Here is a 23,525-nt window from a genome sequence, read left to right as displayed (position 1 = left end):
ACGAGAGCGCACGGTGATAGGGATCGGAGAATGGCAAGCAGGCACGACGACATGCTTTTTGGAGCGCACGCGATAAAATACAACATGAAAAGAGCGACGCACGATCACCGTAATAACCTCAGTCCCTTTGCTTTTGAAAGGCGTGACTGTGAGTCTCTTGAATCCGTTTGTTGATGTAAGAGCCCTATTTCTCGATGTCTGACTCGCTGCTGCTTCCCGCACTGCCCGTCCTGTTTCTAGCAGCGGCAGTGGCACCGATTGCATCGCTGGGTCGTGCCCGCTCGCTGAGCTGCTGGCGGAGGACTGGCCCCGCGCGGCGTGCTGGCTCGGGCGAGCTGAACAGCTCGTCCATGTGCTCGAGAGGGATCTGCTTCGTCTCGGGGAGCAGGAAGTAGACGAAGGGGATGGACGCAGTCGTGACAGCGGCAAAGACAAAGTAAAAGTTTGAACCGATGGCGGCAAATGCGAGCGGCGTCGTGCGAGCGACGAGCAAGTTCCACGCCCAGTTGGCAAAGGCCGCACAGCATTGACCTGCCGAGCGCGAGCCCATCGGGAAAGCTTCTGAGCCAAAGACCCAAGGCTGTGAACGCCGGAAGGGATTGTCAGCATTTATCTCTGAAGACCAGTCGGGGCAAACTTATGCTCACTGTTCCGTTCCAAGTGGAGCCATAAAAGACGGTCCAGATGTAGAAAGCGGCAAGCATGCTCCTGCTTCCAGGTGTGAGCTCTCCGGTCGCGAAGCTGTTCTTTGGCGCCGCCGCCAGGTAGATGGCCATCCACCAGAGCATGAGGCCGCAGCCGATGGAACCAGTAATAAAAATGCGTCGGCGTCCGAATTGGTCGATGAGGAGCAGAAGCCAGACAAAGGCAGCAGCCGTCTTGATGACGCCGAAGATGCCAGTAGATATCAATGATGAATTGAGACCAGTGATGCCAAAGCTCTTGATGATGGTGGGCGAGTAGTAGCTATTTTCGCAGCAATTGGGTTAGACATATGCCATGCAAATATCACACCCTGATGCACTCACTTGATAGCATTGATAGCTGTTCCATTCTGGAAGAAGAAGAGCATGACGGAGATGAAAAGTCGGAACCTGACACCGGCCTGCAGAAGCTGCTTGAAAGGCCCAATGATGCCCCTGCCGGCCTGTGCCCTCTCCGCCTCGATACCGCCCTGCATCATCGTGAGCTCATCAATGAGGTAAGGATGATCGCTGGGGAGATGGCGAATGGTGCAGAGGTTCTTCACTGCATGTTCATGCCTGTCCTTGCTCAGGAGCCAGCGCGGAGATTCAATGAGGAAAGGAGAGCAGAGGAGGAAGAGACCACCAGGGATAAGCTGCACGGCGAACGGGATGCGCCATTGGGTGGTGGATTCGGGGAGGGTGGTTTGGACGGCATAGTTGATCCAGAACCCCAAAAGACCCTGTAAATTGCACGGTAGAGCTGTGAGCACCGTTGCATAAATCGTTCGAAGCGTCCCCGCTTGCGATACTCACGCCAACCTGCCAGCCTGCTTCGTAGAGGCCAACCAGCTGACCACGAATGGCAGTAGGAGCAATCTCGGAGATGTAAAGCGGCGTCAAGTTACTCGCTGCACCGATGGCGATGCCGGCAACGGCTCTACCACCGTAAATGGGGCCGAGACCGGTGGAAGGGGACGCAATGACCATGACGACGGATCCGATGGCAAAGAGGGCCGCGCATGTGACGAGACCCCAGCGTCTGCCGTAGTAGAAGGCGAGCGGGTAACCGATGACGGCGCCAAAGAGCGCACCGATCTGGTACGTCGTCACGAGGTTGGCGGACGTGTTGGGTGCCAGGGTGCCAAAGTCCTTTATGAAGGACGGCAGGACGAGGACTGTGCCGAGGAAGGCCGAGTCGTAGCCGATCATCATCGACGCAAAGGAGGCTGCGGCGGCGAGAGCATATACGCGGATGTTGTAGATCTGCTTTGGCGCCGGCCGATGCGGATCTTCTTGGGGCCGGAGACTGACCATGTTGGGCAACGTGTGATGGAACCGTAGCAATGTGTCGATGGGTGGTGGACAAGTAGCGGTAGATGCAGAGATGAGATGGACAGGCCCCCTTGTCGATGGGTAAGCAGGGGATGGAGGGGATGGGCGGGATGGGCGGGAGCTGTCGGTCGGCAGCTTTCCCGAGATCTATATATGCGTCAAGACGGCTTGCATGCGCCCACAACAAAGGTCACATACGGCTGTCTAGGTAAGCTGTTGTCAATACTAAGGACGAAGGGATTAGAGTCTCACCAGAAGGTGTGCAATGGACTCCGATTGAAGTGGCTGGCATTCTTCTCATGTATGACCGACTGTTTGTCCTTTTTTGCCTGGAAGCAGAGAAAAAAAATGTGGGGAGACATTGGGGGTCAGCGTGTGCCAGTGCCTCGGCGCAATCGACCGCACTGGGGCAGTCTGCGCTTCCCCCGCACTGAGGGCCGAGAGGTGCCCGATAGCAAAACAAAACGCAGCCCTGCTGGCATCGAGATAAGCGCCTGGCAGCCACCGCTGGCTCTGCGCCAGTTTTCTTCACACAGAGCCAAAAGAAGCACAGCCACTTCGGAGGCATTTCAGCCTCTCCGAATCCACTCTCCAAATCCGAAACAGCGTTCTCCGATTCGGTCAGGAGGACGGCTCAGTGTGTCGCATCCTCAAATCACCTCGGAGCTGTACATCGTTTAGCAAATGATGCAGAGAAAGAACATGGGATCAGTAGACAGCAGTGCGCCGGAAGTGTCCAAGACCCGCCCTGTCCTCTGGTCCTCGCCCCAAACCGATGTCTCCTTAATGGCGATGTCTCGGTAAACATGCTTTCTGCGTGCTATGTACATGTCACTTTCTTTGACATGAGCGTTTGGCATGGTGTCGTCGCCTTCGAATGCAAACGTCGTACCGACCTTATCTATGCGAGCAATAAGTTGGTAAACTCTTTAAATACCATCGGGCACCTCTTCGATCCACCGCATCGAGTTGTCTCTTCAAGCCTTTCCCCAGAGTGTCGAGATCGCATCACAAAGCTTTAACGATACCATGCCAGCAATCATCGCCCCAAGTGCAACGCCAGACTTTGGCCCCCAGGTGTCTGGCAAATGGGCACTCTCAGACACATCGGCGTACACCTCTTCTCTGCACTCATCCCTTGCGGCTTCGGCCTCGGTGTCGAGCCTTGACGCGACCCACGCCCGCCATCCTCTCGATGGCTTTGACGCAGACGCGCCGGCCGCTCAGCTGCCGCGCGGCATCATGTCGCTCAGCCTGGGTGCTGCCGACAAGCATGCAATCGAGGCGAAGATCACGGCATGTGTCGCGCAAGGGTGGCAGGGCATCGAGATCCATATCGACGACATCAAAGCCAAAGCTCGCTCGCTCGCTGGGCAGAATTCAAGGAATACCATGGCCGAACCTGCGCGGGAGCACATGCTCTTGGCCGCAAGCGCCATCTCGGCCATGTGCAAAGCCTCAGGTCTGAAGGTTATCTGTCTGGAGCCAATTCTGCACTACCCCGGCATCCTCCCTATCTCCAGGCGCGATGAGCGCTTGCACGAGTTGCCGCTCTGGTTTGAAATCAGCGACATTCTCGACACTGACCTAATCCAAGTCGCCTCGGCCATGTTCGGCTCTTCGAGCTCGGGCGTATACCAGCACACCGGCGACGAGGAGCGCGTCATCCAGGACCTGCGCTTGCTCGCACACGCAGGACAGCGTTGGCATACACGCTGCAAATTCTTCGCGTACGAAGCCATGTGCTTCGGCAGCTTCGTCACCACATGGCAACAAGCTTGGCGGCAGGTTCAACTCGTCGATGCACACAACTTTGGAATGGTTCTGGATACGATGCAGATCCTCGGCGGGGCGATCGCTGATCCGAGCCGGCCAGACGGTCTTGTGGATGGATGGAGTGAAAAGCTGGACGCTGATTTGAAGGAGCTCAAAGAGACTTTTGCCGACGCTCGCTCTAGGCGCAAGCTCTTCCTCCTCCAGCTTGGCGATGCTGCCTTACCCCCCGAGCCCATGCACCTAAAGCACCCTCTCTTCGACCCAACTCAACACGGTGAGCTGTGCCTGCGCTTGCAAGCGTTTTCAGACGGACATAGTGCTGATGCAGCGGTTTCTGCTTCTCTCCTTCAATGGAACAGCTAACACAACAATGGCATGGGCACGCGCGCACCGTGCATTTGCTGGCGAGGGTTATCTCCCCGTGGAGGAGCTCTCGCGCGTCATCTTCAACGACATTCGCTACCGCGGCTGGGTCTCCGCCGAGTACTTCAACCTCGATTTGCAGTCACCCTCAACGTCTTTTCCGTTCGAGGCTGCGAAACGGTGTAATAATAGCCACGAACTGGTGCTGAAGAGGTTGGAGCATAGTCAGACGACACCGAAGCACAGCGCGTAGTGGTGACCGCTCACACAAGCATTGCCCATATTCAAGCTAAAACAACAACAAGAATGCCACTTTGCAACCATTGGGATCAAACCTCCATTACTCAGCATCGCATTATGTACTTGTACGGGCCACTTCACATGCACTTCCTCCAATGTTTCAAGTCCTTGTATAGCCAAATGATGCAGACTGCGCGGAAAGAGTTCAGATGCAACGCCATTGTTCTGTGAATATCTCACATCAAATGCTTAATACAATAATCGATCGCCACCGTATAGCCATACGTCCCTAAGCCCATAATTATCCCTTTAGCTTTGTCAGCAAGGTACGAGTGATGTCGAAAAGGCTCGCGGGCGTGTGTGTTGGAGATCTGAGCGGTACCACGACAAGGGCGAAGAGACCATCAGCATCTTTGACGGAATCTTTCACCGTCAAAACGCACATGTAGCTCAATGAATGGCTTCTCGGAAGCCAGCAGTGCATCTCTGAGCGCGACGCTCGTATGTGTCCACGCCCCTGCATTGATCACGATCGCTTGGGTGCCATCGGACCGTGCTTGATGGATACGATCGAGCATCGTTCCTTCATGGTTTGTCTGCAAATGGTCAAAGGCGACGCCAGCGTCCAAGCAGTGGGCACCCGCGAGGTTGACGATGTCCCCCAGTGTCGCTGTCCCATACCTAACGAAGGGCAGGGCACACTCGATCCCTTCAGTGCTCGAACCGAGATCCAAGCAGCAACGGTGCTCTACCTTCTCACTTATCAGGCTCTCGTAAACCCAGCATGTTCAGATTTGGGCCATTGAGAAGGAGAATCGACTTCGCCATTTTCCCGTCTCTCCACCGCGTTGGTATTGTTCGCTGTCCTCGAAGCGGGCTTGCACGTTGTATCAAGGAGTTAGATGCGTAGATCGGCAATGGCCGCACTAACGGCGACAGTGATGGCAATGCTTGACCGAGCTTTCGTCGATGGATACGGCTTATTAGCGTGAGTGGTAAGAACAGGACCGAGGGTAGTGCGGAGCAAATATAGAATAAAGACATACATTTCTGTCTAGCTATAAACGCGGAATCCGAGCTCGAGCTGTCCACCCCACGCGGGAGCCGGCGCTTTACACCCACTAGCCACACGGAGAGGCATCGGTGAAAGGTGGACCATATCCATGACCCAATTGTTGTGCCTGTTCAACGGCGGCTGATCAACGCTGTTTAATTGCGTGTCGGCAACCCGACCGAACCATGTATGTTTTTCTCAAAATCATCTCACCCCGCAGCACTTGGCAGAGGTGTTACCTGGTTCAGGTCTCCATGGCACAGCATCGCGCCAACTTGAAATATTGAGTACATACAGAAACTCGCCACAAGCAACAGGGGTGAGTCTAGTGTGGTAACTGGAGAGAATGCCGACAGTCAGGACATCCTCATCCGAAAAGCCACATCCGAAGTTCAATTCGGAGTTGGATGAGTCTCGACGCACACCGCTTTCTTCTGCTGATCCCCGGGTTTCCCAGTTGTTCCCTGCCACACTCCATTTGCAGGAGATGCGAGACACTGATAACAATATCTCTGTCTACCCGGCACAAGTCTTCGCGAGGGGGAGCATTGAGTCTTGAGCCCTGAGCGCGGCTACGCTCGCATCGTCTGTGCTCTTGGTTTCGCTCTCGACCGGCTCAAGATTCAAGGCTGATAGATATATACGCCACAATCCACCATCTGGCACCCTTGCTGCAAATTGTTGAACCAATACAGCCCTATAAAGTACCATCACTTCCACTGCATCCACAAGAATCTATCTGAATGATGCATGTTCGCGTAGAAGCCCCCGCTACTCACTTCCAGACAACCGGAACGACGAAAGCGCCTGCGCCTGCCACGGTATCCCCTTTGGCGGCAAGCATGTCGACCAGTTCTCGTACGAACCCGAGCGCGTCGGACCTGGCTGGCCGGCAAGCACGCTCTCAGAAGCCAGGAAAGACTGCGCTGTTCGGCTACCCCATTTCTCTCTCATTAGCGCCAACATTTCACAATGCATGCTACCGTCAGCGTCATGTGCCTTGGACGTGCGAGCTGCTGGAATCCCAAGACTTCAACGATTTCCTGCGATTCATACGCGAAGACGACTTTATTGGCAGCGCAGTCACAATGCCTTACAAGAGTGAGGTGCTGAAGCATGTCGACGAAATAGATCAAGAAGCAGAATTGATTGGCGCAGCAAATACGGTCTATTGGAGGGATCACGAAGACGGAAAGCGAAGTCTGGTAGCCACAAACGTAAGTCGGGTTTTCACGGAGTGCTATACGAACTTCTTTTGACATCTCATGAACTCTCGACAACCTCTCAGACTGACGTAGCAGGTATTGCAGACGCCATCATATCAGCACTGCCAGACTCTTCCAGAGTTGAAGCAACCACCGACAGGCGAATCGGTCTGATCGTCGGTGGAGGAGGCACCACTCGCACAGCCGTTTACACCCTTCGGTTCAGGCTGAAATGCGACGAGATCTATATCATCAACAGGATGGATGAAGAGGTGGGAGCAGTCGTGCAGGACTTCCAAGCCAAAGGCGTGGAAGGAGTAATGCAGCTCAAAACACCTAAAGACGCCGCGGCACTGGGCCGAACACCCGATGTGATCGTCAACGCCATCCCATCACACGACCCGCAGACAGAGGGCGAGAAGCTTGCTCGGCAGACCCTGGAGGCAGTTCTGAGTCTGCCCGCGCACTCTTCGCTTTCGTCAGCACCTGTGTTCCTCGAAATGTGCTACCACCCACACCCGTGGACTAAAATCTCCAGCATCGCAGAGGAGCAAGGGTGGCACGTCATCCAAGGGATGGAGTGCATGTATCATCAAGCGGTCGCGCAGCAAATGCTATGGCTGCCACCGACGACCACCGCATCGGAAAGTAAGGAGTTGCTCAAGGCGGGAAAGGAGGCGGTGCTCCAGGTGCTCGAAAGCAGAGGGGCGCTCACCAAGCCGAAATGCGCCTGATTCGCATCTCACATACGGACATCCTTGTCTCAGCAAATTTGAACAACAGGGTTTTCATTGCAACCAAGACTATAGCATTCCGCTCTTTTTGATCACCGGCGCGCCATCCCTCCAACTCCTAGAAGCGAGAGCCAGAATTGACTGTCGCTCTCGAATGTCTCCTCTCCTAGAAGACCGGCCATAAGTGCATTTTGCTGGACAATATCGGCAGATGCAAAGTCCTGAGGGGCATCCATGCTGAAGCCGCTGTCCGAATCATACATGGGGTACGGGGGAAACGGGTCATTTGCGACAGTAGGCTGTGGCCCGACTGGTCCGGGAGGCACGAAGTGCCCGCTATTCGAAGCCACACAGGGTGTAGGCGCCCGGCTGGGCCGGGCAAGAGATTCTGTTCGAGTCGGTGGTCGGTCCTGTACGCCCTCGTCGTGCGAGGAGCTTGTTGGAAACGCTGAACCTCTCAAAGGAAAGTGAATGCTGGCATTGTTCGACCGCGACGTCCGTGGTGCAATTCTAGACGTACCCCCTACAAAGGTGCCAAGTTCTTCCACAGATGTGTCTTCGCTTGTTGATGCGGAAGCATGTACAGAAGCACCACCAGTCTGCAATCCGCGATAAGTCAACTCAGCCTTGATGCGCAACTTCTCAAGCATGTCCAGCCGCCTTCCCCAAGTAACCTCGTCAAGGTCCGTCTTGACTTGCGAAAGGAGCTGCAGAGCATCCTCGAGATCTTCGAAAGCGCTCGTGGCGGAGACACTGCGCGGCGCAAAGCACACGTGCAACGCCTGACAGATGGCCGAGTTGAAGACGTGCTGAAAAAAGAAAACCCAACGACGCACAATGCGGGGAACGCGCTGCAAGATTGAACGACAGAGCCTGATGAGAGCATGCGAGGACTGCATCACAGCTGCGACTGACTGCGAGTACGGCGAAGAGAGTGGATCAGTTCGACTGTGTAAAGCGCGAATGAACCAGGGGCGATGGAGGTGAAGGAGTGCTTGCTCGATATTCGCAGCTAGTGTGTGTGATTGCAGTTCCTGTCGCATCGCATTCAGGGCTTTGGCGTCGCTGTGACGCAATGACTCGGATGCTGCATCCAAATCTGACGTTCGGGTCGACTGAAATAGCACAGTACGCGCTCGCATGGATGACGGAACCGAACGCTGAAGTTCACGTAGCTCGGCATCGTAGTGCAAGACCGTGTCGTATGAGACGGAACGGTGGAAGCAAGCATTCAGAATCTGGTTGAGACAGTGCACCACACGAAACTTGAGCGTGTGAAAATCGTCCTCCGCAGCTTGATGTGGTGCTGAGGGCCGAGAAAGCTGTTGTTGAGGGAAATTCGTGCTGGCATGCAGCACGTTGAGATTGGTCGGTCGTCCATATGCCAGGCTTCTGAACGCGTCGGTGGCCATCAATTCCCAAAAGATCTTCCTGCGTTCCTGCGCGACTTCCTCGGCCTCTTGCCACTCGCTCGTGTCACGATGCAAGCCCATTGATACTGCCAAGCCACAGGCAGAGACAAGAATTGGGTAGAAGGAATCGGCATTCTTGCCGGACTTGCGATTGCACAGATATTGCCCGATCAGGTGAAGCGCCTGCACGCTCTCGACAGTATGAGAATCCTGGTAATTCGAGAGCGACAGAGCACGCCAGGCGCAGCGATAGTAGAGTTCCGCTTTGCCTTCGGAGTCAGGCGAGTTGCGAACGTCAAAAAGCGTACCAAGCGATAATACCATAAAAATGACGGAAAGAACGTGCGGGTGCTGCGTTTCAGCACCTTTGGTGATTTGAGGTGCTCTGTCGGTATCTGGGCTTCGCGATAAATGGTCATGTTGCTGGTAGAAAGCTTGAAAATGATCTTGCTCGAATGAGTCGCAATCGTAGATGACGCTCCACATCCATGTGACATTGGCTCTGTACACCCTCAGCGCTCGCGCAGCTTCTCGGTATGGTGGGAGACGGGTGGACAGCTCTTCGACGAGGTCCGAATGCATCCAACGCAGGCGAACGCTTGGCACGGGCTCAAGATGGATTGCTTGTCTTACCCGTTGCAATCTTCGAGCGCGATCTGCATCTGCCGTCGCGTTCGTTCCTGGATATGTTGCCTGCTCACCGGAACCCTTGGTGCCCAAATACGCAGAGCTGGCGCCTTCGCAGGACAAGGGAGAGATGCCAGCGACGTCTGCAGGCAAGGATAACGGAAGCGGCTCCGGACTTGCATGCCTTGAGAAATGTTCCATGACATCGTTTCCATTCTGTTGATGTGCCAGAAAATAGCTATGTCCACTCGGACCAAGATAACGCGGTGCTCGACTGTGGTGCGCTGAACACAAGGTGCCGGCGTCTAGCTGAGGAGAAGGAGACCCATAATGCGCCCGCTCTCGTGTTCTCTTCTTCGCTTGGTGGCGTTCGGCTCGTTTTGCGCGACTTTCTGGTACGATTCGAGCATCCTCGTCGCGTTGATCGCCCGTGAGAATGTTATGAACTTGTGTTGGGGGGTGGTCGACTGCATGAGGGGAGTGCAGCTGACGGCTGGGCCCCGCTTGAACACTTTGACCTTCAGATGCTGACAAAAACATTCCCGCATGTACTGGCCCACTATGGTCCACATTATGGCGTCTGATAGTCTCACGCCCATGATCGATGCTTTCCCCAGTGCTCGATGACATACTTTCGGCTCGTTGTCGGTCCGCACCATTCAGCGACTGGCTGGAAACTTCGGATACCCTTCAATACATGCGCGCGACAAATATGGGCAGCGTCAGCAGATGCCACATTTCATAAATCAATGAAGTTTAACTATTGGCGTTGCTCACTTTCGCTTCCTGTGCTTGGTGGACAGGCTACCAAGCGGGCACAGGTCAGCCACTCCACGTTTGACGCATTGGCTGCATGGCCACGGTCCCTTGTCGCAGCGAGACTTGTTTCGAATGCACTCTTTACATGCTTTGGTCTTCCCAGGGAGACCATCAGCAGGGCTTTGCTCTGAAGTAGCTGACACACGAGGCGCCTGTTGCGCTCTGCTTGTTTCAGGCGCCGCGGACGACATGGCGATCAGAGTACTCCAGCCAAAATTGTGCTAAAATTGTGTTAACTTTTTGGCACACCTTGATCCTCTCAGGATTCCTTTTGAGTATCACTCGGGGAAACGGGCCCACAGCCGACGATTATGCGCTCTTACTGCAGTCCTCAGTATTGAGTTGAGGTGAGATGACATCAGACACTTCCTGTTATGTCGTCTTGCTCTTCGGCCAGGGTCATGGTGTGGTTTGATAGGCTCTGGAAGTTGAGGGAGCGGAATTGGCGGGATACCGATTCACTGACCTTCTACAGCTATTCGTTGGTCCTCCGACGTCGTTCCAGTGGTACTCAATTGGTAGAACTTCGAATCCTTGTCGATTGTTGATACCGCGTGATGGATGATTGTTTCCAGCCAGTGTTCCGTCCCATCAAAATACACAATTGAAGTCCAATAAAGGCTCTGCATACCATGGCAGGGCAAGAGCTTTTGCGAGGTTTGGACCTCGAAGCAGCGCACGACTTTGCGACGCAGCTCGCAGTTCGAGCCGGGGCCATGCTTCGGGAGAACGCATGGAAACGCGCCTGCGCGCCTCATCTCTCTTCGTCTGCAAGCTCAGCGGATCCAATCTCTCACGATCAGAGTTATGCTGCGGAAAAATTACATGAAAATGGGGCGCTAAATACCCGGGAGAAGGACTCGAGCGTAGACGTTGTCACCGACATTGATTTGAGCGTAGAACGCTTTGTGGTCGAGGAGATCCGCAAGGTTTATCCCGGCTTTGATGTCCTTGCGGAAGAAGCCTATGCTGCGGGAGGCAGCAAGCGATATGCTTGCTCTGAAGTACGTTCTAGCGCTTGTTCAACGCAAACAATCCAACCTGGCTGACATATGAACCTTTGTTTCTTGCGTCCGCCAGTTACCAACGTGGATCGTCGACCCGCTGGATGGCACGGTGAACTTCACACATCTGTTTCCCACTGTCTGTGTTTCCATCGGCCTTGCCATCGGTAATGAACCCGTCTGCGGAGCAATCTATGCGCCATTGATGGGCGCAGGCGCAAACCTTGATCCAGTGTCACATCTGGGCGGCATGCTCTGGAGTGCATGCAAAGGCCATGGGGCATTTCAGAGCACACCGGACCGACGGCACCCTCAGACTTCGACCCTTCAATGGCTAAAAGCGAACATTGTCGGATCAACTATGCCGTCTACTGCAGATTCAAAACGGACAGCGGGGTTGGACGGTCACCCACGGCCTTTGCGTCTGCCCATAAATTCTGCGCCTCTACTGCGCACTAGCTCCCCGCAAATAGCGTCTTCGACCTTGAAAGGACTCTTGCTAATCTCAGAATGGGGAAAGGACCGAAGGCCGCCATCTGATCCGCAGTCCAATCTGACCCGGAAAGCGAATACATTCTGGAACCTGACCAAACGCTCAACGGCTGATGAAGCAGGGCAGCAAGGTGGTGAAGTACACGGTATTCGAAGCCTGGGTAGTGCTGCGCTGGACCTGGTCTACTGCGCCAGCGGCAGCGTCGACATAATGTGGGAAGGCGGCTGTTGGGAATGGGTGAGCTTGGGCAAGTCGCAATGGGTTTGATCCGGACCTTACTCTCATGCACCCACTTCATGTTTCCCAATTGCAGGACGTATGCGCTGGCCTCGCCATCCTTGCTGAAGCCGGTGGGCTGTGGACGGACGGTAATGCACCCTCCCCCGCTTCAGCGTTATGGCGAGAAGACACACCGCTCCCACGAGGGTCGTTAGGTGGGCGCCGCTTCCTGTGCATTCGGCCGGAAGCAACCCCCAACGAAAGCACACGGCTCGCGCAGGAGAGGATCGCAAGAGCTGTCTGGAGGAATCTGCACCACGGCGGGCTGCAATACGAGCGCGAAGGTGTGGTTTATCCGTCTTGACCCATTTGCACTCGACTCGTACTCATTACATGTCTTGCAAATCGTAATCCAAATCTATAGATGGCGACGAAGAGGAATGATGGACCCCGGCTGTTCGGGTGGCATGCTGATGAGTTAGGCGCGTGGCAATTCGTCGGGCAGCCTGAGAGGCTGAGGGAGACGCGGAATTCGTTCGTCTTACCGACCCTCGGGGGCCCCCCTCCGCTTGGGGACTCGAAGAGAAGCGCGGTGCCGCCCGCCTGTTCGCTCCTAGATGAGTACTACATAGTCGATCGGTAGAAGCACCACAATACCGCGCAGCGGCACGCAAGGTGTGTCTCTGGCGTGCGGTGTACTTCCATGTCGCCAACGCCTGCGAGAGTAGCTGCTGTCGATCTAAACTGGCAGCAGCCCGCCAAGCTCCCGCTTGTGGATACGCAACGCGCCACTGTTCGAAGGCATGTCGTTTGAGAATCGTATTGCGGTATCGAATGGCCGGCAGCGCAGGGGTATTCGTGATCCACTTTGATATGATGCTCTCGATAGCAATCTCTCGACGGCGCACGAGTGTCGCGAACTCCAAGGCGCCCAAGCGACGGTCTTGAGTCTTGTCATTCCAGTGGTCCCACGCGCGTTGGATCAAACGCTGGTTCGCGTTTTGCGAATATTGTTGTAACGTTTGTCGGCGCTTTCGGGAGGCATGAGCCCCGGCATGCCATATCTGCATCACTCGATGTTGCATATCTGCGATTGAGCGGCAACAATGTCAGACTCAATCGCAAGATGGCAACCTGTATTCTCTGGTCCAACTTACCTCGCTCCCGAAGCGCTAACAACTCCAACAAAACCTGCTTCCGTCGTCGTGCACGTTGCATCGCCTCTTTCCATCGATTGAACGCCTGAAGCAAGAGTGTAGCATCGCAAGCATCAGCCATCTCCAGCAACACGCTCTTGACCTCCACCACGCGACTGGTCCACTTTGCAAGGGCCTGGCGCTGTATCCTGTCTTCGATACGACATTGCACCGCTGCCACGCCTAAGCGCTCGTGTTGGCGTGTGCGAAATCGCGATGTCCATGCTTTACATGCGGAAGAGCAGGATCAACGCGCATCAGTCATAAACCGCATGAGGACATCATTCCCAGCGCACTTACCCTTTAGTACCCTCGCAGCGTGGCGATCCGCAAATTGTTCTTGCAGCTTGAATGCCCTCCTCTCTAATAGCCCCTCACGCCATACATCCAGGACGCGTCTCTTAAGCATGTACCGATCCGCTAGTGTCGCTTTGCGCGCATTCGACTGTTGCTCGACGAAGCGTACACGCCATGCTGCCAGCGCCCCCGTGAGCGATTTGATCTCGAATGCCTGTTGCACTTCCCTTTCTTCTTCCTTGTTCCCTTGCGCGTGTAGCTTCCAAAGCTGCCATGCGTGTTTCTGCTTCCTTGCATCCCACAGCCGAACAAGTTTATCTCCCTTCACCGCCGCTTCATCGCGCAAGCGCGTAGTGTGGTGTCGCCATTGCGCGAGAGCTCGATTTTGAATTTGGAGTTCCCGTCTGCGCTGCACGATCAGTTCACGCACCGCGAGTCTCCAGACGCGCAGGATATGTTCTTTTCGCTTGCGCTGCAGCTGAACAAGCATTCCATCCCCTCGGATGTACAGGTTGCTGAGCTGCGCAGCTCGAGCGCGCCACACAGCAAACGCCAGCCGCTTTACGCGTCGGTCTCGTCGTCTTGCGGCGACTTTTTCCAGCCTTCGATAGGTCTGATGAGCGTTCAGCATCGAGCACCAGCGCTGTATGGCGACACGCTGTAAGCGATGACGCTCAAAAGCTCTCTGGAGGGCTTTGAGCGTTCTGTGAATGCGAGCCCGATGTGAGCATACTTCGGCGTGGGAGCTCATTGCGCAAAGAGACTCACGCATGTCGGCGCCATGCATCGAACGCGTACTCGATAACAGCGCTTTCCTTGCGTCGCTTATGTTCACTTTCAAGCCACTGTAGCTGTGCTACCGCCCTCCAGGCTTGGAACGCCTCGCAGACTAACGCCCTCCCCCTCTTGGCAGCCATCGCCTTCTCCCTTGCGCCCATCACGTTCTTCTGCGCCGCGCGGATCTTCCACAGCGTAAATGCGTTAGAGTGTAAATTCTGTTTGCGAAAATCGTCCGCCATCGCGTGCCTGATGCGCTGCTTCCACGCATGAAAGGCCTGTCTGACGGCACGCGCTACATGACGCCTGACGACCTCCTTGTACACGTTCTTGAGCTCCGCACACCTCTCCTCCATCTTCTTGTCCGTGTGCAGCGCGGCTAAGCGCTTCCATCTGCGCCAGACGAGAAGCTTGACACGCACGTTGTCGGCCTTGGCCGCAAGCTTTGCTTTCTTCCTTTTTGCCGCTGCGCAGTCCTTCCAGCGCTCCATCGCATGGCTCAGGAAGACAATGTCCTGCGCGCGAGCGGTGGACGCGCGCTGGACACCCTTCTGTTTACAGCACGCGCTCCACCAGCTGAGACTGCGTCGCAGGAGGCTGTAGTCGTACCTGGCGGACGCCAACCTCAGACTCCTGTCCTCTCCTGCTCGAGCACGCTCCAGAGCTTCGTAAGCAGTGGCATCACGCTGGTGAATGCTTGCAGCGACAAATTCCCTAAACTGCCGACTAGCGGCTCCACGTGGCGTTCGGACGGGCATTTGTTCCTCTGTACTGCTCCGGTCGCTCAGCAGGGGCCTGCGAGTCGGTAAGACGCGAACTTGTCGCTCGATGAGAGGTACTGCAGCCGACTTTTCGTGCAGCAAGCTTCCTCTTGCACGCAGGAGAACGCGATCGTTGCTCTGCGTCGCATCCTCATAAGCGGGCGGAGTCGGAGATGCCGATGGACGGTAACGCCCTGTAGCAGCAAGTTGCTGCTCATCGCCAGCGCTTTCAAGCGAGGAGTCCCGTGATACATTCTCGTGGTACCTTAGCCGATGAGCCTTTTCTTCAGATATGACTGGAAAATGTTGCTTGTATCGGCCATGGAATGTCCCGGCGCGTGGAGTAAGGCGTGGCGAGCCAAGGTAGCGCAAGTGTTCCGCAGGACTGACCGTTGCCTCGGAAAGGTCGTTGTCAGATGGAGTTGCTGAGAAAGTGCTGGTCTCTGTTCGCTCATCTTCGTCCGCGAAAGACTCTTCTTCCGACATTCGAGGCTCGAGGCCAATGCCGATGCGTACTGCATCCCACCTCTCCCTCCAGTCGCTGCCCTTGACCTGCATCAAGCGCAACAGCGCGTCCCATAGCCGCGCATCCCTTTGCCTGCGGTTCTCGCGCAGCATTTCTTGAGCTTCCCCTTCTGCCTCCTTCCTATTACCGGTCATAGTAAGTGATTCTGCCAAGTCGGCGGCCAGGATGTCGTTGTGCGCCTGCTTGAGCTGTGCGAAAGTCGCCGAACCTGGCGCCAGCAGGCTCACTACTTGGTCGAAGAAGCGCACATCTTCATCTGCCAGGTGCCCGAAAGCGGTCGATATGTCGATTCTACTGCCACTGCTTCCTGCAGAGCCTTTGCTTGGCGCTGAAGAAGCACGTGAGATGGTGGAGCGGGCAGACGACGTCGACGCCGCGAGCAAGGCACTACCTGGCTGCGAGAGCGGCGAGGGGACGACGGGCTGGAATGCTCCATGTCCGCGCCGAGCAGCCATCGTAATCAGTGGCAGAGTCGAGTTTCAGGGAGGGCAATAGCCTCCAGGCAGTGTAGCGTGTGCTGCCACTCATTCCAAGCATGTACAGGGCAGTCATACCTGGAATTGAATTTGAAGGACTGAGGAACAGGAAATCAACGAAAGCAACACGATCCATGCACGCGACGCGTGCCGCCCGCCGGCAGAACCAATCTCGCTGCTGCACAGTCCAAGTAGGGTTGTAGACGTCGGTTCGCCAGCGGAAGCTGATACTTGGAAGTGAAGATCCTCCCAACATAGGCTGACGAAAGCGACGCCCTGGCAATACAAACCTCTTTGGTTTTTGAACCACAAATCGAAACTGACAAGACATTCGAGGATCCGTTGCCCCCATTCGTGCGTCCATTCGCTTGAACGGCGCTTCTAAACTGAAGTTAAAAGGAGCAGGTTTATATTTTAATCCTGGCATCGTATGGCCTGATTATTTAGAGCGTCTTCGTTAGAACGATGCTAGCTTTGTTCCCGGCCAAAAAGCGAATGCGGATTCACGGCGAATCCTGGAAGCAGAAATGGGCCAACGAAAGGTTTATCCCCAGGTTGGCTCTGAGTTGAATTCGCGGAAAATTGAATCCACAGCTTGAATGAATCAGTATCCGGTCGCGCTGGCCAAGAATGCACCTTCGAGGTTGGGGTGCGAATCTTTGCGGTTGGCAGGAAATCAAAAGTGAACAACGCGGAGCTCGGGATACAATGAGCAGACCACATCGCGTCCATCTCCTTGCTCCTTTTCTCATCTTGGCCGATGCAACAAACAAGCATCCTAGATTTTCGGAAACGAATCTGGATCCAAATACAGGGAAAATGAATTCACCATCTCTGTTCGGTAGCACGTTTCTTTTTGCCGAACAGCGATTCGCATCCACTTTTCACCTGAATGAAAAATACGAAATCTGACGCTCATTCCTAGCAAACATTCTCATATGTGGTCAAGCTGTCGCAGGCGCCGCGACTTGCACAAGTCGCTGTGGACTGAAAACAGCTGCGCCCAACCTCAAAGAAAACTCTTGACTTATGATCGTAGTGTGGCCTCACGCTGACTGCTCACTCGTGTGCTGTGTGCGCACCTATCTCTCCGAGTCGATGGATTGCTTGCCGTATGCACCGATATGCATTCTTTGCCTCTCTCGTCATTCGCTCGTGTCGCGATGGAACATGGAAGTCCGTACATACCGCCAGGCTGGAGGCGGCGACGAGGAGAGGGTAGAATCCGAATCCCGGTGAAGTGGGCCGTAGCAGACCAGTCGACTGCCTCACGACAAGGTCTGAGTGCGAGCTATGTCACGTTTCGCTTTAATCGAGACGGATGTTGACCAATTGAGAGCGTGTGCATGGATTGCTCCACCTAGTCGGTCAACAGGGTACCTGTGCTACTGCAACTCGACCAGAAAGCACAATCCCCACTCTTATCAGCACCCTCTTTTAGGCACCAACCTGCCGCATTGTGGTATTGATCGGCTTTGCACCGTCGCACCAGCAAGTGAGCGAGCGAGTGCATGCCGTCTACAAATATCGAGCTGGCGCTTTTCACTTTCATCTTCCTTGGTTCATGTGCACTTTGCACAAACGGAACGGTCCGCCTTCTCCGACATGCTCAGGATGCGTCGCAGTCATGGTACATAATTCCGACTTTCAGGCTCCACATGATGCTTGTGTCCTCCTACATTTGTACAACAGATTTTCGGGAGATGTCGAACCGGATCGGCCGAGTGCATTCTACAATTCTTTCCTTCCTTGCTTCCCTCCTTCACCAATGCATCAAAGCGATGATGCGGACGCGAATGTACATCCCTCCGTCGTCTCCTTGCTCTTTCATTTGCGACAGTTTGTTAGTACCTCAGTTAGTATCGATTCTTTAGAGCTTGCTTTGGCGCCCCATCTTGGCGACCTCCTTCATAAGGACCGTCTGCATCCTTAAGCCGAGCATGACGTTTCCCTTGACCTTAATGCGACCCTAAAACGTCGTTCCGCGAGCAGAGCGGCGGAAAGATTGTGGGAAAGAGGGAACGCGCGCACATCTCAGCGTCCGTCCACGCGTGGCCACGCGAAGCGGCACGACGCCCGCACTAACCTTCATGAACGCCATCTGCGGGTTCATCTTGCCCGTGGCGAGAGCGACCATGTCTTTGTCCGCGACGCGCAGCGTGACGTCCGGCTTGGGTTTGAGGCCCTTGACGTCCGTTCCATCGGGGACGCGCTTAATGGTCCCGTTGTGTCGCATGTCGACAATGTAGCGCACCGGCTTGGACTTGTTGCCCGATGAGATCACTTCGAAGAGGAAGGTGCCGTTCTGCGGAACGCAGCACAGAGCATGAGCTTCTATGGCAGTACTTCAATGCTGCCATGTAGAAGAGCAACTCACAACGGCCTTGACGGCCTGTTCCCTGTTCATCATGTCCAGTCCCTCAAGCAGACCTTCTTTATCATTGGCATTTTGGAATGCATACTCAATGACGGCAAACAGCTTGGAGATCTCGAATCCGTCGACGATCAGATCCTTGGGGTCCGTGCCTCCATTGGTGCTGACCAACTCAAGGTCCGCCGCCTGGTCCATCAGCATCTGCAGGAGGTTGCCGGACTCCTCGGAGTCGCTGTTCTTTTGTCCTGCCATTGTTTGCTTCGTTTTCCTGGGATGGTGCACGGGATCCACTTGCAGAGCACTCCAAGCCGGGTGTCTCACACTGTGTAGATAGCCTTCCAGCTGCTCTTGGGGTGCTCGATGAAGAGGCCAACGGATGGCTGCATGTGTAAATGGAGGGTCAGCGGAGGTGTTGGGTCGAACACCTCACCGAGTGCGGGGCTCCGCACCAAGAGAATCACAGACTGTGGAGCGCATTTACGGGGTAACGGTCTGAATGCTGTGCGCGTGTGAAAATAGCACAGTGCTCGGCGACTTCCAACTTTTAATACTGACCATAAGCCAATCTCGGCTTTCAGTGCCGTTGAATACACACCGGGTTTCTATCGAAATCTCCAATACCGGCCGTTCCATAGAGAACTCAGAACTTTTGGTTTCCTCGATGGGCGATTGGATTCTGGCCAGGTCCATGCAAACCACCACATCGAGACGATGCAAAGCTCCCATGCTCTCAGCCCTCATGAAGACGTGCGCTGCGATCCGGCACATCCTCTTCGCGAGGACTCATCAGCTCGAATATCGAATCTTCAGCAACGAAGAGGATCTCACAACACGCCGTTGCGTAGATCTCGTGCGCGAGGCCGAGGCCGTATGAACGCGATCGCCGCGTACTCTGCCAACTGGGCCATGATCGAGTCTGCCCGGTAACAGCGTGCGCAGCCAAACTCCCCAGGCAGCCGACGATGCAAGCCACTGGATTCAGATTGCGTCATCCACTGAATGCTGCGGGGACACTCCACTGGGAGAAGACCGAAACGTTTTGCTCTGTTCGCGGTAGTGCCCGAACGACTGCATCCGCTGCGGTGAGCATGTGCCTTGAGGCCGGTCCGATAACTCTAGCGAGCTAGAGCCTAGGTAACGACGGACAGCTTCTTTCAGAGCCGGATTCAAGTTTGGAGCAATAAGCCGCAAATTGCCGAGCGCGATGTGAAGGTTCGACAACACAGGCTCGCTTTAGACACGTGGAAGAGGAAGGCGCGATGGTGAGCGTCGAGGAGTTGCTGGACGCAATAAACAAAGAGTTAGACTTTTATAACACAGTAAACCGCCCTTATATATCCGAATTTGCAAAAAGTAAAGGCCGAAGCTCGGAGAAGTCGCTGTAACTCATGCCTCTTCCGTATCGTGCAGCATCCATTGACGCCTAAGGGCGACTAGAACCCACATGCACAGTGCTGCACCTGACCCACAATCGAGAGCTTGCGCTAATATCTGGGCCTCAATGAATTGGGCAGAACGCCCGTCGTTGAGTATTCCCCGTCCGGCACCGGCGTGGAGGTGAAATGCTCAACATGCTTGCGGGCGATACAAGTGTGCCGCGTCGAGCGAGGCAACGTTTCGAGCCATTGAAGAAGCCCCACACGGTACACTTGAGCGGCGCCGTCTACGGCGTCGGAGAGGTGCACACGATCAACCCTGCGATGATCCGCTAGGATTGTACGATCAGCAGCACTACGGACCCTTGCCAGGCCGAGCAAGTATATCACAATCGCTATCCGACTGAGATCTGCTTCCAATGCAGCGCAAGATAGTGGAACAGGAGATGTCCGCCCGAAATCTGTTTGCTATTGTCATCCAAAATGCAGCACAACAGGCAAGAAAGATGTTCGCAGACGATCAGCAGCAGAACAAAATATGCCCAAAAGGCGACGCAGGCGGCGCAATGCGCGGAGGAAGCAAAAGAGCAAGCTGCAGCAGCTGCAGCGCGCGAACTGGCTCGAGCAGACGGTACGGAGATATGGGCAAGGGAGAAGGAGCAGGCGAGCGCAGCCAAGGCAGCGCACAGAGCTGTGGGTGCAAGAAAGCGATGCGAAACTGCTGAATAAGGCCCAGCAGACAAGCAAACACCTTTGCTTGCGAAAGCGCATGTGGCAGCACAGAAGCAACAACAGCTACAGCTCGAAAAGCAGGCTCAACTGCGACCGAAGCAAAGAAAAGATGCGGCCGAAGCACACTTGCTCCAGAAGGTGACCAAAGTTGTTGCTTGCCACGCCAGGAGCGAATCAAGCTCAACAGGGCTGTTGTGCATAGTATTTTTCCGAGTCGCTATAGGCTGTGCTTGGACCGACCACATTTCAAACCGCTGACGGCCGCCATCGTTTCCATCTCCCCTGGTTTCAGCGCTCAGCTCTAGAACAAGATGCGTCTCAAGAGTGGAAGGCGACGAGCAACTTCTAGGACGAGCGTTTCATGGCGCTAGCTAAAGTTTTAGCTCAAGATCAGAGACACACCAAGTGAACCGCAATTGCCACAGGAGACCCTTAAAATCAGATACAGATTCATTCTGTTATGCAGAATCTTTGCCGTAGCCGTGCAGAAAGACTTTCACCGTTGGAAGGACTAAGAAGAGTGCCCAATGATCACAGATCTCCTCAAGTTGCATACGAGGGGAACGTTCATCGGTGAACGCATCGCCTCCGCACTATTGGCCACGAGGTAACGAACGAAAAGATAGTGCATATATAACATGTATCACCAGGTACAGTTGGAGCAGTGGCTGCGCAAAGCGAAACAAATTACATCACAGCAGCACAGTCATCTGAGATGCTTTGCGGGCAGAAGCATTTGAGATCTCTCGAGATACATCCTCGATATTTTGAGATCGTGAAGCGCCAAGCCTCGAGACTGCATCTGATATCGTTGCGAGTTGGGCCATCTGGAAATGCTTATTATGATGTAATATTTTCCACATCAAATGATTCGTATTTGGCTGACACGTCAAATGCAAAAAGGGGACGAGTACCTAATGGCGATGTGCCGCTGCTAGTATATGTGCACTGTACCGGGTGAGAGTTGGAGTTAGGGTTGCTACCCGCCTTCCGAGTCGAATTGACTGCCGCTGTGAGCGTTCCGCAGCCCGCAGTTCTGGAACTTTATTTCACTGGAAGCCAGGATAGGGGGGCTTTGAGCACGGGAGGGCTGTATGCGGGTGGCGAGCAGCCGCAATGCTGCCCAGTGCCTGGATACCCACTACGTGGCATCACGGCACTCTATGAGAGCGCCCGTCACATTTGGTGTGTCCATTTGGTGCATCACACATGGTTATACTACTTTTACAATATTCCCAACCCATCCCCATCCTCATCCCCTCCACCCTCGCTCAACAATTTCCAGCGTCGACAGACCCCCTCTCATGCCTTCTCCTTCCCACTCCGCATACGCTCTTTTCCTTCTCCCAGCCCCCGGCTGCGTACGCCGCAGGACGGCGGGCTCCTCCATTTGCTCTGCCTCTCCCACGCCCACCTACCCCAGGCGAGCATGATGATGACCTCTACCCCACCACCAACGGCAGCGGCAGCCCGCCTCTGCGATCGGCCGCAACGGAGCATCAGGAGGCGGGCATCCTTGTCAAGCAAGCGTCGCCTCTCCCTCTTCCCCACTTCGTCTTCCTCCACAGCAGCAGCTACAGCCGCAGCCCTCTTCCTGCTAGCCTCTCTGCCGACGCTCGCAGACGCTAGACAGAAACTGCTGATCTACACGCGCACAGAGGGCTACCGCCACCTTTCGATCCCCACAGCGATCGCCAACGTCAAGGAGCTGTGCAATCAGAATGGCGTCGACGTCTACGCGACCGAGGACGAGAGCAAGATGGAGGACAAGAGTTGGCTCTACGGCTTTGATGCGCTTGTGTTCATCTCCACCAGCGGCGATGCGCTCACCGGAAAGGGCATTAGTAATATGAGGAATTACATCCAGGACGGCGGGGGCTTCTTCAGCGCTCATGAGGCGTGCGATGCCCTCCTCACCACCCCTTGGTATCGTGAGTGACACTGTCTAGACGGACGCATTCGTTGCACTGACCCCTTTCTTTTTCTTGCACCCAGTTCGCCTGGTCGGTGCGCAGTTCGACTATCACCCGGAGATCTGTCATGCCACCCTCAATGTGCACAATGAGGACCATCCGTCCGTCGCGCACCTCAACTCGACGTGGAAGGTGTTCGACGAGATGTACAACTTCCTCTCCGACCCGCGCAAGCTCGGCTACCAGCTCGTACTCTCCGCTGACGATCACTCGTATCACGACCCGGTGAACCCGATCCCGGAGCGCATCCGTTTGCAGGGTAACCCGCACCCAATCGCCTGGTTCAAGGAAGGCAACCTCCTCACGCATCCCGCACACAAGAAGATCGGCGGCGGCGTCGACAACAATAAGAACGCCATCCGCAAAGGCACACAGGGCGTCGGTGGCGCCGGCAGGAGCTTCTACACTGCCCTTGGCCACACCGACGAGCAGTGGGAAGACGAGACGTGAGCCACGCCGACAGACTGGTTTCTGCGCTACTTGCTTGATGCCTGTTCTGACATTATTCATCCTTACCGCTTCGCACATAGTTTTCACAAACATGTATGGGGCGCCATCTCCTGGGTACTCGACTCACCCTCGATCCAATCAAACAGCGGCAACACTTCGGCGCCAGGGACGGCGTACACCGGCACGCCGCACTCCAGCAGTAAGGGCTCCAGCAGCAGTAACGGTGGAGCCGGCAGCGGTGATGCCAACTCCGGCGGCGCGCCCACTGAGGTCGCCGGCGCTGCGTCGCCGCGCGCAGCCGCAGGTACGCTTGCTCTACTCATCGCTGCTGCATCTGCCGCGGTGCTTGCTATTGCGTTCTAGGCAGTCGCATCTTGCACCGTCGCTGCAGCTCTAAGCCCACCCCACTTTAACCCCGCTCCCTTTCATGCTGCGATGCGCTCAGTGCCATAGCATTTTGATTTTGCAGCCCACGCGTGCGTCCAACACACTCGTCGGCCGCTGCGACTATTAGGCCATTCCATACGCTTTCAGGTCCCACCGCCCGTCTCACACGCGCAATTCCCCCCTTTTCCGGAACCGCCGCTGCATCATTCTCCTTTTTTCACCGGATCAGCTAAACT

The 23,525-nt window shown here is 55.2% G+C and overlaps 9 protein-coding genes across 9 annotated transcripts; 4 read left to right on the top strand and 5 right to left on the bottom strand.

Moving 5' to 3' along the window:
- Window positions 1–44: 44 nt before the first annotated feature.
- K437DRAFT_290874 (general substrate transporter) lies at window positions 45–2,240 on the bottom strand. Its single transcript, XM_013387557.1, has 4 exons — window positions 1,500–2,240; window positions 1,029–1,426; window positions 648–966; window positions 45–580 (listed from the first exon to the last, which is right to left on the bottom strand). The coding sequence occupies exons 1-4, from the start codon at window positions 1,998–2,000 to the stop codon at window positions 185–187; spliced, it is 1,614 nt and encodes a 537-aa protein (XP_013243011.1). The 5' UTR covers window positions 2,001–2,240; the 3' UTR covers window positions 45–184.
- A 481-nt stretch (window positions 2,241–2,721) lies between these two features.
- Window positions 2,722–4,651, top strand: K437DRAFT_274387 (xylose isomerase-like protein). Its single transcript, XM_013387556.1, has 2 exons — window positions 2,722–4,068; window positions 4,154–4,651. The coding sequence occupies exons 1-2, from the start codon at window positions 3,048–3,050 to the stop codon at window positions 4,408–4,410; spliced, it is 1,278 nt and encodes a 425-aa protein (XP_013243010.1). The 5' UTR covers window positions 2,722–3,047; the 3' UTR covers window positions 4,411–4,651.
- On the bottom strand, window positions 4,612–5,232 carry K437DRAFT_256807 (Dehydroquinase). Its single transcript, XM_013387555.1, has 3 exons — window positions 5,158–5,232; window positions 4,841–5,078; window positions 4,612–4,768 (listed from the first exon to the last, which is right to left on the bottom strand). Exons 1-3 carry the CDS (start codon window positions 5,223–5,225, stop codon window positions 4,634–4,636), a joined length of 441 nt encoding a protein of 146 aa, XP_013243009.1. The 5' UTR covers window positions 5,226–5,232; the 3' UTR covers window positions 4,612–4,633.
- A 1,061-nt stretch (window positions 5,233–6,293) lies between these two features.
- On the top strand, window positions 6,294–7,390 carry K437DRAFT_263076 (Aminoacid dehydrogenase-like protein; the record flags this gene model as incomplete). Its single annotated transcript, XM_013387554.1, has 2 exons — window positions 6,294–6,668; window positions 6,740–7,390. The coding sequence occupies 2 exons, from the start codon at window positions 6,294–6,296 to the stop codon at window positions 7,388–7,390; spliced, it is 1,026 nt and encodes a 341-aa protein (XP_013243008.1).
- Window positions 7,391–7,431: 41 nt separating this feature from the next.
- K437DRAFT_274385 (uncharacterized protein) lies at window positions 7,432–10,578 on the bottom strand. Its single transcript, XM_013387553.1, has 2 exons — window positions 10,207–10,578; window positions 7,432–10,117 (listed from the first exon to the last, which is right to left on the bottom strand). Exons 1-2 carry the CDS (start codon window positions 10,437–10,439, stop codon window positions 7,483–7,485), a joined length of 2,868 nt encoding a protein of 955 aa, XP_013243007.1. The 5' UTR covers window positions 10,440–10,578; the 3' UTR covers window positions 7,432–7,482.
- Window positions 10,579–10,833: 255 nt separating this feature from the next.
- On the top strand, window positions 10,834–12,393 carry K437DRAFT_256802 (inositol monophosphatase). Its single transcript, XM_013387552.1, has 3 exons — window positions 10,834–11,252; window positions 11,329–11,982; window positions 12,059–12,393. The coding sequence occupies exons 1-3, from the start codon at window positions 10,881–10,883 to the stop codon at window positions 12,326–12,328; spliced, it is 1,296 nt and encodes a 431-aa protein (XP_013243006.1). The 5' UTR covers window positions 10,834–10,880; the 3' UTR covers window positions 12,329–12,393.
- On the bottom strand, window positions 12,320–16,048 carry K437DRAFT_256801 (uncharacterized protein). Its single transcript, XM_013387551.1, has 4 exons — window positions 14,226–16,048; window positions 13,461–14,161; window positions 13,122–13,385; window positions 12,320–13,051 (listed from the first exon to the last, which is right to left on the bottom strand). Exons 1-4 carry the CDS (start codon window positions 15,974–15,976, stop codon window positions 12,354–12,356), a joined length of 3,414 nt encoding a protein of 1,137 aa, XP_013243005.1. The 5' UTR covers window positions 15,977–16,048; the 3' UTR covers window positions 12,320–12,353.
- A 1,547-nt stretch (window positions 16,049–17,595) lies between these two features.
- Window positions 17,596–18,854, bottom strand: K437DRAFT_247443 (sterol-binding-like protein). Its single transcript, XM_013387550.1, has 3 exons — window positions 18,375–18,854; window positions 18,084–18,302; window positions 17,596–17,966 (listed from the first exon to the last, which is right to left on the bottom strand). Exons 1-3 carry the CDS (start codon window positions 18,621–18,623, stop codon window positions 17,868–17,870), a joined length of 567 nt encoding a protein of 188 aa, XP_013243004.1. The 5' UTR covers window positions 18,624–18,854; the 3' UTR covers window positions 17,596–17,867.
- Window positions 18,855–21,908: 3,054 nt separating this feature from the next.
- On the top strand, window positions 21,909–23,265 carry K437DRAFT_268586 (class I glutamine amidotransferase-like protein; the record flags this gene model as incomplete). Its single annotated transcript, XM_013387549.1, has 3 exons — window positions 21,909–22,410; window positions 22,475–22,898; window positions 22,983–23,265. The coding sequence occupies 3 exons, from the start codon at window positions 21,909–21,911 to the stop codon at window positions 23,263–23,265; spliced, it is 1,209 nt and encodes a 402-aa protein (XP_013243003.1).
- Between the last annotated feature and the right edge of the window lie 260 nt (window positions 23,266–23,525).

This window comes from Tilletiaria anomala (assembly GCF_000711695.1).
Source record: "Tilletiaria anomala UBC 951 chromosome Unknown K437scaffold_46, whole genome shotgun sequence".
Lineage (NCBI taxonomy): Eukaryota > Fungi > Basidiomycota > Exobasidiomycetes > Georgefischeriales > Tilletiariaceae > Tilletiaria > Tilletiaria anomala.
This window is presented reverse-complemented; position numbering and strand designations above follow the sequence as displayed.

Coding starts and splice junctions, on each gene's coding strand:
- K437DRAFT_256802 (XM_013387552.1), top strand. CDS start 10,881: ATGGCAGGGCAAGAGCTTTTGCGAGGTTTGGACCTCGAAGCAGCGCAC. Junction 11,253..11,328: donor AGCGATATGCTTGCTCTGAA/GTACGTTCTAGC, acceptor TGCGTCCGCCAG/TTACCAACGTGGATCGTCGA. Junction 11,983..12,058: donor AAGGCGGCTGTTGGGAATGG/GTGAGCTTGGGC, acceptor TCCCAATTGCAG/GACGTATGCGCTGGCCTCGC.
- K437DRAFT_256807 (XM_013387555.1), bottom strand. CDS start 5,225: ATGGCGAAGTCGATTCTCCTTCTCAATGGCCCAAATCTGAACATGCTG. Junction 5,079..5,157: donor GGTTTACGAGAGCCTGATAA/GTGAGAAGGTAG, acceptor GCCCTTCGTTAG/GTATGGGACAGCGACACTGG. Junction 4,769..4,840: donor AGCCATTCATTGAGCTACAT/GTGCGTTTTGAC, acceptor GGTACCGCTCAG/ATCTCCAACACACACGCCCG.
- K437DRAFT_274385 (XM_013387553.1), bottom strand. CDS start 10,439: ATGTCGTCCGCGGCGCCTGAAACAAGCAGAGCGCAACAGGCGCCTCGT. Junction 10,118..10,206: donor ACCAAGCACAGGAAGCGAAA/GTGAGCAACGCC, acceptor CATGTATTGAAG/GGTATCCGAAGTTTCCAGCC.
- K437DRAFT_290874 (XM_013387557.1), bottom strand. CDS start 2,000: ATGGTCAGTCTCCGGCCCCAAGAAGATCCGCATCGGCCGGCGCCAAAG. Junction 1,427..1,499: donor AAGCAGGCTGGCAGGTTGGC/GTGAGTATCGCA, acceptor TGCAATTTACAG/GGTCTTTTGGGGTTCTGGAT. Junction 967..1,028: donor ACAGCTATCAATGCTATCAA/GTGAGTGCATCA, acceptor CTGCGAAAATAG/CTACTACTCGCCCACCATCA.
- K437DRAFT_256801 (XM_013387551.1), bottom strand. CDS start 15,976: ATGGCTGCTCGGCGCGGACATGGAGCATTCCAGCCCGTCGTCCCCTCG. Junction 14,162..14,225: donor GATGCATGGCGCCGACATGC/GTGAGTCTCTTT, acceptor TCGCATTCACAG/AACGCTCAAAGCCCTCCAGA. Junction 13,052..13,121: donor GTTAGCGCTTCGGGAGCGAG/GTAAGTTGGACC, acceptor GCTCAATCGCAG/ATATGCAACATCGAGTGATG.
- K437DRAFT_274387 (XM_013387556.1), top strand. CDS start 3,048: ATGCCAGCAATCATCGCCCCAAGTGCAACGCCAGACTTTGGCCCCCAG. Junction 4,069..4,153: donor CTTCGACCCAACTCAACACG/GTGAGCTGTGCC, acceptor TCAATGGAACAG/CTAACACAACAATGGCATGG.
- K437DRAFT_247443 (XM_013387550.1), bottom strand. CDS start 18,623: ATGGCAGGACAAAAGAACAGCGACTCCGAGGAGTCCGGCAACCTCCTG. Junction 18,303..18,374: donor AACAGGCCGTCAAGGCCGTT/GTGAGTTGCTCT, acceptor TGCGTTCCGCAG/AACGGCACCTTCCTCTTCGA. Junction 17,967..18,083: donor CGCAGATGGCGTTCATGAAG/GTTAGTGCGGGC, acceptor ACGACGTTTTAG/GGTCGCATTAAGGTCAAGGG.